The sequence below is a fragment of the Solanum dulcamara genome, chromosome 2 (assembly GCF_947179165.1).
Source record: "Solanum dulcamara chromosome 2, daSolDulc1.2, whole genome shotgun sequence".
NCBI classification, from domain to species: Eukaryota; Viridiplantae; Streptophyta; class Magnoliopsida; order Solanales; family Solanaceae; genus Solanum; species Solanum dulcamara.
In genome coordinates this window covers 6,972,889-6,986,666 of record NC_077238.1, presented here as the reverse complement: position 1 = coordinate 6,986,666, position 13,778 = coordinate 6,972,889, and the positions used below count along the sequence as shown (strand labels likewise).

The window sequence follows — 13,778 nt, the reverse complement described above, 5'->3', positions numbered from 1 at the left end:
AAGCGTGAACAGTGATGAAAACATAACTATGCAATTTCAAGATTTGAAGACGACAGGACATCATTATCTTAACATAAATATGTCAACAGATTCTCAATGACGACGGACGGATGATACTGCATTGGACTTTTCCGTGATAGCATGAACAGTGATAAAAAACAACTATACGGTGTTAATAATTAAACTTTAACACAAATAAAATTATAGAAAGAGAGAGAGAGAGAGAGAGAGAGAGCGCTCAATGATTAAGGTTGTGCAGAATGTATGAATTGACTGACGCAAGTTCGATTCTCGACTCACTCATTTGCGTTTTACTGTTATTTTAAACGTAAGTCACAAATAGATTTTTGATTAAAGAATCTGAATTTCAAGCATGAAAACAATTTATTGCGATTGACATGCCCACTTTTGTTCTCTCTCACTTTCTCTCTCTATATATATATGATGCACAAATTAATGTAAACTCTTTTTTATCAAAATACAGAAATGTATAATTTTTTTCTAAGTTAACAGATGCACATGCACAAACTATTCTATATGGATTCATCTTTGGTGAAAGCTAATTTGAACTTTATGTTCATAAAAAGTAATTAAGAAGTCTTGAATAATAGTATCGAATATGTACTGTTAATATGAATCTTTGGCTGTGGTATTGTGGATACGAGTGATCAGTGGCGGAACCAAAAATTTTATGAAGGGGGTTCAGTATTTTATTACCTAAAATCAGGAAAAAAAAAGTGCTTATTCGGAATCGAACCCGCGAGCTGAGACAAGCTAAGGCAAAATATTAAACCCCTTTGCCACTGAGCTAGTCCTTTGGCTTATGCTCAGGGGGGTCAATATTAAATATATACACATAAATTAAAAAAAATATCTTATATATACAGTGTAATTTTTTAACGAAGGGGGTTCGGATGAACCCCTGGTATCCATGTGGGTCCGCCCCTGCGAGTGATGTAAGATCGTTTGTGTGTCAAATGGACGGATTTGATCTTAGATTTAATGGATCAACCTGGCTAGAGGATTCTTTCATATGAATTTGGTCTTCTAATTAAATAATTTAATCATGTTAAATAATTAACGAATCATAGATTTTATTCAAGTCAAATGAAATTCATATGGGTCAAACATCTTAAATAGAAAATCACAATCTAACACATCAAATTCAAGATGATACAACATGAATTATTTTTTCTAACTCATTTAGTCTTACAACTTGCGTCAAGATAGACTACGTACATTACAATTATATGTTTACAAAATGATGATTATATATTGATCATAATATTTATATTCGATACTTATAAAGAATTAATTTTTATCGTACGTTTTTTATGTCTTTTATAACAATAATAAAAATAAACACAATATAATTTCAGAAGTGAATTTTATGAAAGGTGGAAATATACACAAATCATACTTTTTTATCTCTGTGAGGTTGTGATTACATTGCCACGATTTTCAATCTTGATTGTGCCTTTAAATTTCTTAATTTCAGGTCTTGTTAATTTCTCTTTTGGATTGAAACTTTAGATTGAGCTCTTCGAATAATTAAAAAATGATGAAATATATTAGGAGAAGATAATTTTTTGATTCGATTTAAAATATACTTAATTTGACTTTCATGTAGACAAGAAACAATATATTTTGAATAATTCAATTTACTTCTCACACGTTGAAAATCAGGACGATGTATCTTTCCCTTTCGAAACAACTAAAGAGGGTATTGAAAACAAGACTAATATAATTTTTATGCATTTTTTTAAAAAATCACTAAACGTTTTGTAATTTTTTTTCTTGTGGCGAAGTTGCGTGAAACTTTTTAAAAGTTGAATGATTAATAATTGACATGATACATAAATGAACACTTATATTTAATTTCAATTGTCAGTCTGATCTTAAATTTATTCAATATTTTGATAAATTAATACGTATAGATTTTTTTTGTCTGATCTATCTTTGATTCTTTACAAGATAAGAAAAATCTTGCATACACATTATTTTCGCCGAATCTCATTTGTGTGATTACATCGAATATATTATTATTGTCGAAAAGGGGCATAATTGCAAATCATAAAATCAGGGACACACAAATGAATAAAGCAGTAAATGAAGGACTCCAGAGGAAAAAAGATACACAAAAATAAAATAATACAGTATCAGCGAGAAGTTAGGGTTTTTATTCACATTTGCAAAGCAGACATTTTTATTCCTTCAAAATCCATTTTCAGTCTCTTCACTCCAATAATTCAAACATTCGTAAGCTTCCCTCAACTCCCTTTTAGCTTTACTGTATTTCTATACCCAATTCTTCACTTCAATGCACACATATCTATAATCTTGATTTTGGGGTTTTGGTAATTTTCTTTTCCGGTAAAAATTGTGTCTTTTTTTTTTCTTTTCTTTCCCTTGGGTTTTGATGATCAAGATCAGTTTTTGAAGTGTTTTTGGAGTTGGGTTTTGGTTTTTACTATGTTGGGTTTCTAATAATAATGTTTTTATAAGGTTATGATTCTTGTTTTGAGTGGATTGATAGTTCCCTTAAGTTAACTCTTTGTTTCCATGGCTTTGTATGTAGTCATTGTTGTCATGGTTGACTTGTAATCATTGTGTTTCCTTAGATGAAAATTGTTTACTGTTTAATGTTTGTATGCACTGTTTGTGAAACTAAAATGAAAAAAAAGGAAAATTTATATCCATTATGATAATTTTTATCCAACTACAGAGAGTTAAGGACCAGATAGACTAGCATTTGCCTTCTTGATTTTTTCCCCTTCCATTTAGTGGTTGAATGAAGCGATGGATGAAATGGCGTGTATAGAGCGAAATGTAGTAAGGATTTATTTCGCTGGCCTCTACCAATTTGGGATTTTGGTGTAGTTATTGATTAATTGAGTGCAGCCACAGAGTACAGCCGAGAATTGTAAGAGAGATAAAAAGTTACGAGTAATCATGCTAAATATAATATACTTTAATTTTGGGGATTTTAGTTACGAAGTTACCCACATTTTTGGAAGAATATAACAAATATGATTACCTTCCTTCCGGTGTGAATTGGACCCATTTAGCTCCTCAACATTGACCATAGGGCCAAAGCTTTAGCAGATTCGTGCTTCACCTTGAAGAACAGTTCTTTATTCCATTTCTTGCTTTCATGTTATGTACCTTAGTGTTACTTATACTTATTTTGCTATGTCTGTTGCACTTAATGTTTTTCCTTTTTTTGTCCAGCATTTTAACTCTGACAGCTGTTTGTAATCATCTATATTGTTTCCTGACCTTTTCCGTTTTATGAATGTTTATTGGTGATTATCAAGCTAGTGAAGGATAATACTGTTATCAACACTACCTGCATGTCATTTTCTTGCATCCATGTAGTTCAGTTTTGTCTGAATTCCTTGGAGACCTAATCATGTCATGCTTTTATGCTTTTTCAGCTTAAGTGTTGTATATATTTGGTAAGCACATACCAGGTGCCGTTCATAAGGACATTTGAAGTAGTCCTAAGAATTGAGGGAAAAACTCGCTCTCTTGGTACTAGACACGTGAAGAAATGGAGTAGTTACTAGAGTTGCCCCTTTTACACTGAAAATTGACAACTGACAAGCATTGTCAAATCGTGTTCCCTTTGTTGTGTGGCTGAAACTGAATGGAGTAGTTGCTAGAGTTATCCTTTATTCTGAAAATTGAGTATTCATAGAAGCAAGCACCAACATAATACTTGTGAGTGTTGTGAAGCATAGCTAAGACGGGGTCCCTTTGTTGTGTGGCTGCAAGGCCACATGGGTCCAATGCAGCTAGTGGAGAATGGTCCATGGGGCCACATGAGCCTTACTGGCGGACTAATTCAAGCTTCTCCCCGGCACCATCCAGATGGGATTTCCGCTTCCAACCTGAAACATTATCCTTTGGCTCTAATGACGGAGTTCAATTATATGGATCTTCTGCTTCATCAAACAGTAGAGATAGTAGAAGTTGGGTGAGGGGGAACCAATTGGCCAATCACCAATATCTCATATCAGATGGTGTTGGTGCATACTGTAGTAGTCCATCAGACATCTCTCCGGCACAACAGTGGACTCCGCCAGCTATCCAAGAAATCAACATTGATGATTATGGTACTTCAAGAAGGGGTAAGCATATTGATTCTGCAACTTTTTTTGTATACGACTTGAACTTCCAAGAATGCTTAGTTGTTTTTTAGTCTCTTGCTCTCATGTACTATTTGTTTTCACCATTACTAGCTTCATTTATGTTGACTGAATAGTCTCTCTCTCTCTCTCTCTATATATATATATATATTATATACTTAGTTGTGGGTATTTTGTGGTTTATTTGGAGCTTGGTACAAGGTTCTCATTTGTCTGCTTGTGCTATTCTGCATTGCTCGTGCATGGGGGGTTTTCTATCAGATACTGTGATGCGAGGTAACTTTGGACTGACTTGGCGTTGGTCTAAAATGCAAAAATATTCAGAATTAGGTAGATTTTAAGCCCATAGGCAACTTCCTGCATGCTTTTTTTAAGCGATGGCTCAATTTTCATACTGCAACTATGGATCTCAAGGCCTTGTTAGGAGAGCATACGGGCCTTACAGTTACAAAAAAATGCATGGTGATCTACCAATGTGAAAGGAGGGGGAAATGTAGGATTCATATGTGAAAGGAGGGGGAAATGTAAGGGAGTTGAAAGTATTTTCTGAGATGCAAATAGAACTGACAATAATTTGTCCGACCTCCCGACTTTGGAAAGATGAGCAATAGGTTCATATATGAAACTAAAGCATCAGGTGTTGGAAGTGCTAATATCAATGAGAGATCCCTATTCAAGTGGTTAATCTTAAGAAGGCGAAAGGAAAAGCAAAGGAACACTTTTCCTCCTTTGTAGTACCATTGGGCAGATGACGTGTTTTTGAACAACACTAGTCTCATCGATGTGTTAGTATCCACCTTTAGAGTCGTTAATTATCTTGGACTAGACCTGTGTAAGCAAATTGTCTATTGTAAAACTCATAAGATGAGGCTTAGCCACCGGTTCACAACCATGGTAGAAGGTGCAGTGCCCGTGCAAAACTTATTTTGGTATCCTGCAGTCTTTTTGTAGAGTTAGAATGTTGCAGTTGGACTAAAAAAGTGTTTGGCAGGTTGGTAATTTGTTGAAATGATGTCTATGCTGAAATAAGGTAGCAGTTTTGGATGCGGTTAGAAGGAAAAGTTGCTCTAAAATATTAAGAGAGAATTCCATCTTTTGGTTAGGTGAATTGGCACAAGAAGGCGGACCGGCAATCGATGCCTTAACTTGTCCGAGCAGACCAGCTTTACATGATTATACGTGCAAGGCATACGTGAACAATATAATACAATGCCTCAGAACTCAACATGTATGAGAAAGTACTTTTATACATATGAATCCTTAAACAAAATAACTAAGTCTATGAATTACCCAAAATACACAGGCAAATACTAGAGATTTACCCAAAATACATGATCATGACCTGAACATACTAGTCTATGAAGCCTCTACTACATGACATGGACCGAAAAGTGTCGGGACAAGGCCCCGACATACCAAAACTATCTATGTACATACTATGAAACATAATAAGGCCTTGAATAGTAATGGGCTCATGGACTACAACGGGAAGCCTGACACCTGCAATGTGAATATAATGCCCTCAACAGAAGAGACGCAATTACTTGTATGATAAGACATAAACAATCCAATACCAAAATAGGAAGGCATATGAAAGAGACCGAAGAACCACAACTTTATAATGCATCGTGAGAAAACATAAGAATATCCCTGACTTTAAAGTAATACTTTAAATATCATGAGCAAATGTAATTGTAAATGCTTTCTGTAATATTTGAAATCTCTAACATTGAACATACATATAGCTTTTATGTGACCTTTATACTTTGAGTTTAAATCATTAATATAATTTTTCTGGAAACATCATACTTTAGTCTTTGAACATTGATATACTTTCCTGGAAATATCATGCTTTTGTCTTTGAACATAGACATATCTCGATGTCCGACGCTTTATGTATATAACTTAAACGTAATCTATATCCTAGCCGAAGGAATCCTATCCTAGCCGAAGGAATCCCCGCCAAGGGAAGCTGTCTAGTCGCCATTACAACTCTTTACATTGGCATGTGTAAACTTAGGTGTTGGATTCTTTTGTGAACACCTTCTCAATTTCTAAGAGTGCTCCCAAAGCATATATTGTATAACTTGGCACTTGTGGTCCTTTCGTAGAATCAATTTGTGGCTCATTGATCCTTTTGTCAAATCATAATCTATGGGTTAGTAGACTATGATATTAAGAGCCCGTTTGGATGGGCTTTAAGTTGGTCAAAACTAACTTAAAGCCCCTTTTTAGCTTTTGGACGTGTTTGCCTAATGCTAATTTTAAGCCATAAAGTTCTTAAAGTCAGTCAAAAATGAAAAGTTAGGATTTCTAATTTTTTTTTCCAAGTGCTGAAAGTCATTTTCTTTGACCATGGAAATTACTTTTATATCTCTTATATTTTAACTAAATTCCCAAACTATCCCTTTTATTCTTTTAACCCTAAAATTCACATCATTTTCCTCATTTAAGCACTTTTATCCAAACACTCAATTGCTTATTTATAAAAATAACTTTCAGCACTTCAAAGTTCTAAAAACACTTCATACATAAAAGTTACTTTTTTTAAGCCCATCCAAACGGGCTCTAAATCATAATATGTGGGTCAGTAGCCTATGATATCAGATCATTATCTGTGGCTCAATAGTCTATAATATCTGTAGCTCAATAGGCTAAAATATCAAATCTAGTGGCTCAATATCCTATCATATTCATGGCTCAACAGCCTAAAACATCAAACCAAATCTCTGGCTCATTAGCCATTCATGTATCTTTAAGATCATTTTGTGCATCTTAACATAAGGAAAACTTTAGAGATATCATGTAAACCTTTAGGAAAACATGAACCTAATCAATGTATAGGCATATAGAACATCATATGAAACTCCATTGAACTTCATCAAACTCAAAACATCGAGTATATAGTTATGACATGGAGGGCATATGCCTTTGTGAGTAGCTATAGACTCGAGGCATTTAGTTCATATATTTTTGAGGATTACTAGTGTTTCATGTTTGAAATTCATATAAGCTCATAGAGACTTAGAGAGTACATATCGAGATAAAAGAAACATATTGTACAAGAGACTTGTGTAGGAATTCTGGATGAGCCTACCTACCTCAATTCCAATCTTTAATGTACTACGACAATCAAGATACTCCTGTACAACTTCAATCTATAACAATAGTGATAATAAGAACTCATGTTAGCAACCAAACACTGCTCTAGCCATTTAAGCAATTCACTGAACAGTTAGTGAGCTTAAGGCTCCAAGGTCCTTTCACAATAGTGTTTCACCACACCCATCCTTTCTCCTAGCTTACAACGGCACACGCTCCTTATGAGGCCAAACAATACCTCTCTTACATCACGACACAAAACAACCCCTTACTCATCGCATATGATTAACAAAACTTGGACTCACGACTTTTGATCACCGTCCCATGAGTCCTTACAACAGGAAAACATAATAAAATACTTACAAGAATGTATATACAATGGCTAGAAGAACATTCCTTACCATTGTTGTTGTAAACCTAGGCTTTTATCACATGAATCCTTTGGTTGAAATCCTCCGATTTGCTATAATCCGATGAAAAATCAATGTTAGAATCACGTAACTGTTGATGGGCTATCCATAATTAACCTTGGGATACACTTACCTATGATAAAGGAGATGAGAGTGAGATTTGGAGTTTGTGGAGATCTGGTTCAAAATGAGAGAAATGAGAAAATGTGATCAAAAATCTAATTTGGGGTACTTAATAATACTTTGCTTAGGTGGACCTCACTTTCACTTTTCATATTGTCTCTTTGATCTTAGCCAAAATGTCAAGAAAGGTGTACTTTGCGTTACACAATTTGTACTTTATCAAGGCGGGGATCACTCGAGATTTTAAAGTCAAAAAGTAATTAAATGGACTAGGACAAATGTGGAAGTAAATTGGGCCAAAGGATGAAGGCCTAAAATGATTCTTGACTTTAAAGTGTGACAACGATGATTAGAAGTAATGTTTTTGAATGCCAAAAAAAGCTATGAACTATTATCATATTGCATTGATGTGATAACAAATGTAAGAGGTGTACTGGACTGATGCAAGGGTTAAGGATAATCCTATCACAAAGTCGAGTTGGAAGCTACATCACATACTAAAATTTCACGTGAGTTTGCACATGGTCCAACTTCAAACAAGAATATCTCCCAAAGTTTTATCTGGTGAATTACCTATCAAATTAAAGGTCTTCAAATTAAAGCTCTAGTTTTCAATGCATCAAACTATCGGCAATTCAAAATTTGTACATGGAGTTTTGAATATTTTACTAAAAGATGTTTTCTAAAGTACAAGTTGCATAGCGCTAAGTACAACTCGTAAAATAATTGAGTGTATATTAATATAAATTTCACAATGGATTAGAAATCTTGTGATGTAAACATGGGCAACAACGAATAAATAATAACGCCTTTTCTGTCTTTTTTGGCTAAGATCAAGGAGACAATATGAAAAGTGAAAGTGGGCTCCGCCTAGGCAAAGTATTTTAAATACCCTAAATTAGATTTTTGATCACATTTTCTCACTTCAAATCTGACCTCTACAGCTCTAAATCCCACACTCATCTCCTCCATCTTCAAGGTAAGTGAATCTCAAGGTTTTTAGTTATGGTTACCCATTGATAATTACGTCATTTTAACATTGAGTTCTCGTCGGTTATAGCAAATCAAAGGATTCCAGTGAGGAATTCCTAGGGTCACAACAACAAAGTTAAGGAATCTTCTTCTAGCCATGATATGGATTCATGTAAGTATGTTTTCTGGTAAGGACTCACGGGACGGTGATCGGATGTTGTGAGTCCAAGTTTTGCTATTCGTATGAGATGATTAGGGGGTTATTTTATGTGTTGTGATGTACGAGAGGAATTACACAGTAAAGAGCCTAGGAACTAGTCCTCATCGTGATATATGGACATTTGGAGCAAAACAAAGGACAAAATATGTGTAAAATCAGAGAGTTAACTAAAAGAGAATCCCCTATGAGGTTGTAAATCTAAAATAAATAGGTCCCTTGTGTTCAATGTACGTCTGGTCTCTTTAAGTTCTATATAGCAAACAGGTTTACTTGCATACTCAATTGTTTTATTTGCCTTCGCAAATTAATTTATCCTTATCTTGGTTTTGTATAACCAAACTATCTTTTCTCGTTAAATCTCTCAAGTGAATCTCACAATTCCATCCCACTTTCTATCATTATTGTATGGTCAACACGCGAACGGGAGGAAGGGAGGTTAATTTTTCTTAACTCCCATTAGACGATTGCATCTTATACTTGGAGAGGAAAAGGAGATGTAAGGGTACAACATCTCCTTTTCCTCTCCAAGTATAAGATGCAATCGTCTAATTGGAAACCTTGGGAGATGTTGGACCCTTACATCAAATAAAGTGGCAACTCTAAGTAACATATTTACTTATGAAAAAATCCTCTTTAAGTGACATATTTAATCTATTTCACAAGTCTTAATATGCTTAAAATAACAAAATGTTGATTTGAAAAACAATTTCCAATGCTCCCTGGGCTTTGGTTCAAGGGCAATGCATAATATTATGCATTGCAACACGAGACATGTGCTAAGAGATGTCATGAGTTTGAATTCTAGTTTAGTATTTAAGGTAGAGATGAAGAATCATTATCCACATTCTCCGGATCTTGATTATAAAAAAAGAGAGAGAGTGACCGACATCAAACAACTTAGAAAAGCCAATCTATCTCAACATGATATTGAATTATGTTTCTGTTACAGTTATTATATGGACTGAAATTCTATGGGTGAGCATGCTCTCCCCTTTGGCGATGTCTAAAGTTATGGTCGCCTCATGTTGAGCACAGTCAAAGTTAGCAAGTTTATGTGCTTAAATAATCAATTCTGTTACTGCTCCTAGCACATTTGGCGTATTGGTTTCAGCCAATGCTGTGTCATGAATGTGCCACCATTCTGGATATTCTGTTTTACTAATAATTTTGCTTTATTTTTTGCTTGGTAGATGCAATCACGAGGCCATTTTCATTTTCACCCACAATGGAGGTATGGATCTGTCTTTGTTTTTCTCCATTAACTCCATTCTTTTGAAGTTCGTTAGTATAAAGCCAGGTTTCTTATGACAATGAATTTCTTGATAGGGAACATCAATTGCTAGGGATGGCAGAGGCTCAACTTCATCCCGATCAGACAGTAGTGACTGTGATTCAATCACCAAGTCCCATTCATCTTATCGTAGCTTCCCAAGTCGCCGTTTCTTTATGTCAAAACCCATACATCCTCTGTCATTTTTAACTGAAACAACACCTAGAAGAGAAGCTATTGACAGCCTCTCAGCTGGTTTTTTAGAATTTGATGCCTCAACACCACAAAGAGATAAATACCGCTTGAGCAGTGCTAGTGGCAGTCTTGACTTGACAGAGGCTTCTGAATCTTTTCAATCTGACTTTCTAAGTAAACCTTGTAACCCTTCAGATGGTTTCAGATGTGGGTTATGTGAGAGATTTCTTTCGCAAAGATCACCTTGGAGTTCTCGACGAATTGTGAGAAGTGGAGATATGCCAGTTGCTGGGGTTCTTTCATGCCGCCATGTATTTCATGCTGAATGTTTGGAGCAAGCTACACCAAAATCATGTAAAAGCGATCCTCCATGCCCAATCTGTGCCAAGCTTGAAGAGGGTAGTTCTCCAGAGCAGCGAGTTTTTTCCAAGTTCTTTCCTAGGCTTAAAACATTCAGTGAAGAAGGACCATCCAAGCCTTGGGGCTGTGCTCATTCTGGAGATTGTGTCGAAGGGGCTTTGCACGGACCATCTCGTGGCACTATGCTCTCACTAAACCAGAACCGAATTAGGAAAAATCTTTCTTTGAAGGGAAACTCAGGCAAGGAATTTCCGGGGAAATTAAGAAAAACTAATACATTTTCTTCACAGCTATATATTGGATCAGTTGATCATGCAATGGTAGGATCTTCAAAAGCATCATCAGCATGTTCCGGGCTGAAGTAATAACTGAATTTTGTATATAATTGCAGGCTGACGACCGTGGCCTTTGGTGGTTGGTGTCCTAATCGTCTTTAACTGTTCCTGTTGTTATTGAATTAGAATCTTTAGTGGCTTAATCATGTTGTAAAATGTAATGTAGTGGAAATTGTGTTTGCACTTCAGAAGGATCCACACAAATTTTATCTTTTGTGTAAGTTTAAAACTGATCTTTGATCATTGAACCAGTATATGTATTCATAGTATGGCGGAAAATTGTGATTTGCAAGCTGTAGGCATTGAACAAAGTGTCGTTTGATGGTTTGGTGTCTTTTGATGGTTACTTGAAAAGTAGTAAAGTCGAAAACTTTCTATATTTGTGTTTTTGCCTGTTTCTATGCGTTTTGAAGGAGGAATTTTTCTGCAAATCTATATGTACTTTGCCTTGTTTTTGTATGCAATTATTTCAGTATTTCGTATTAGTATTGTGTGTTTGGTACGAAGGAGGATACTTTTAAATTTTTTTCTGTTTGGTTAGTGTAAATGTTTTTCAAATATACTTGGGGTCTGTTTGGCCATGTGAGATGAAATCATGATTTGAAATTATATGAGATAAAGTTGATGTTTTGTTTGGACATGTTCTATGGACTTTAAAGTAGTATTTTTTGCTCATAAACATAAAAATCTCATAAGTTATGAAAACTATTAAAATTGCCTTGATTCTTTATACAATCTTATCAAATTAGCAAAAGTTTATGACAAAAGTATGATGCACTATATCAAAATTATTCTAAAAAAAATACGACATTAATTGATCAAATTTTAATTCAATAAAAAAGTAAAATTGAACATGAATTGTAGTGTACTACTCTTTAATAAAATTGAACATGATCAATATCATTAGTAACTATATTATCATGTTCATATTCCTAGAATATTCCATCAGTCCTTTGATATTCTCAAAAAAAATTATGTGGATATAAAACAATGGTTTATTTTATAAGATATAAACTTGCGGGTCAATATTTGTATTTGAAAAATGTGAAATTATGATATAAATTTTTCAAATTGATCTTTTTAGAGAATTTGAGATTTCATCTAATTATTTGAAATCATGAGATGAAATCGCATGTCCAAGCGCCTACTCATTTTCTTTAAATTTAAGAAAAATGACTTATCTTTCACCACAAAAGGATGAGGTATAGTAGATGGAGTTGCTCCTCCCTTAGCTAGAGGTTTCAGGTTCAAGCCTTGGGTATTGAAAAATCCCTGATAGGTAGCGCTTTCCTTCGAATGGGGCTTATGCAATGCGAATCTGAATTATTCGGGCTCTAATGTGGATATCAAACACCAAATGAAAAAAAATGACTTACCCATTGTAAAGTAAGGAAAACATTATTCAAATATCTCTTTCAACATCTCTATCTGACCCTAACTCGGGAACCATCTCCAATCTCGACCTCGATTTTGATTCTAACTCCGATTTGAGTCTTAACTTCCGACCACAACCTTGATCCGACTGCTGAGTCCCAACAAGGACTCAAGTTAGGATCGATTTATACGTTGTTGAGTTAGGATTGAGAGTAGGGAAGCAGGTTGGAGTCGGTAATAAGGATCCCAATCGGAGTTGTGATCATGACTAAGGTGTTAGAGTCTAGTATTGGGATTGGGGTCCATTGCCAAAGTATTTTGCAAATTATATCTAAATGTTCTTGCGATAATATTTTTTTCTTACTAATCAAACACCAGAAAATAAATAAGAAAACTATTTATTTTTCAAGAAAGTATTTTCTAACCTTCATACCAAAAACACCCTATGTGAACTCATATAACCTATCGTGATTGTATCCATCAATATTTTATTTGTTGATACTTGATACAACCATTATGGCAAATGAATATAAGTGATATAAAAATAATAACAATTAACACAATAAAATAAATAAATACAACTGATACAAAAGTTAATGAATACAATTTTCTGTATTTTTTGTTGTTTGTACCCTTGTATACACAATTATATTTTTTCTAATGTGATATTAGGTCAATTTGTTGCATCTTTCAAAAAATTGTTACGCACATTTTAAACTTCTTAATGAGGATAGTTCTTGTTGATAGAGCCTAATAAATACACGTATGAATATAATGAATACAATCACTTGACACTTCAATTTTTTTTGATATTTTTCTTATATTTTTTCGCTTGACATCTCAAACATATGCTACGAATAGTTAAAATCTGAATTATAGTTATATATTATTAATACATCCTAAACTATAGCTATTTATGAAAATTCTGTTTAAAGAAAATGTTGGGATATTGAAATTGAATTTTCCAATTAAAGGTAAATAGTACACTATCTGAAACTGACATTCCATTTAAGTTGTTGATTGAAACTAAATATATTTAGAATCAGTGAAGATAAATTGACATTAAGAATACAAAGACTAATTTTACTACAAAGTATTGAAGAGGGAACAGTTTTTTTAACATTCTGAATTATATTTTCATGCATAAAATTCATAATTAGTTACTTTTAGCTTCTGTAATTTAGAATAGATATTATTTGCATTTAGATTCATGAAAATAATGAGATTTTGTCTTGATGATAGATGAATTGACACAGAAAATCTAAG

At 34.1% G+C, this 13,778-nt stretch overlaps 1 protein-coding gene across 1 annotated transcript; it reads left to right on the top strand.

Annotated features, from left to right (window-relative positions):
- The first annotated feature begins 2,152 nt into the window (after positions 1-2,152).
- LOC129880160 (uncharacterized) lies at positions 2,153-11,522 on the top strand. The gene is made up of 4 exons (XM_055954076.1): positions 2,153-2,259; positions 3,438-4,133; positions 10,169-10,209; positions 10,305-11,522. Exons 2-4 carry the CDS (start codon positions 3,815-3,817, stop codon positions 11,166-11,168), a joined length of 1,224 nt encoding a protein of 407 aa, XP_055810051.1. The 5' UTR covers positions 2,153-2,259; positions 3,438-3,814; the 3' UTR covers positions 11,169-11,522.
- Positions 11,523-13,778: the final 2,256 nt, after the last annotated feature.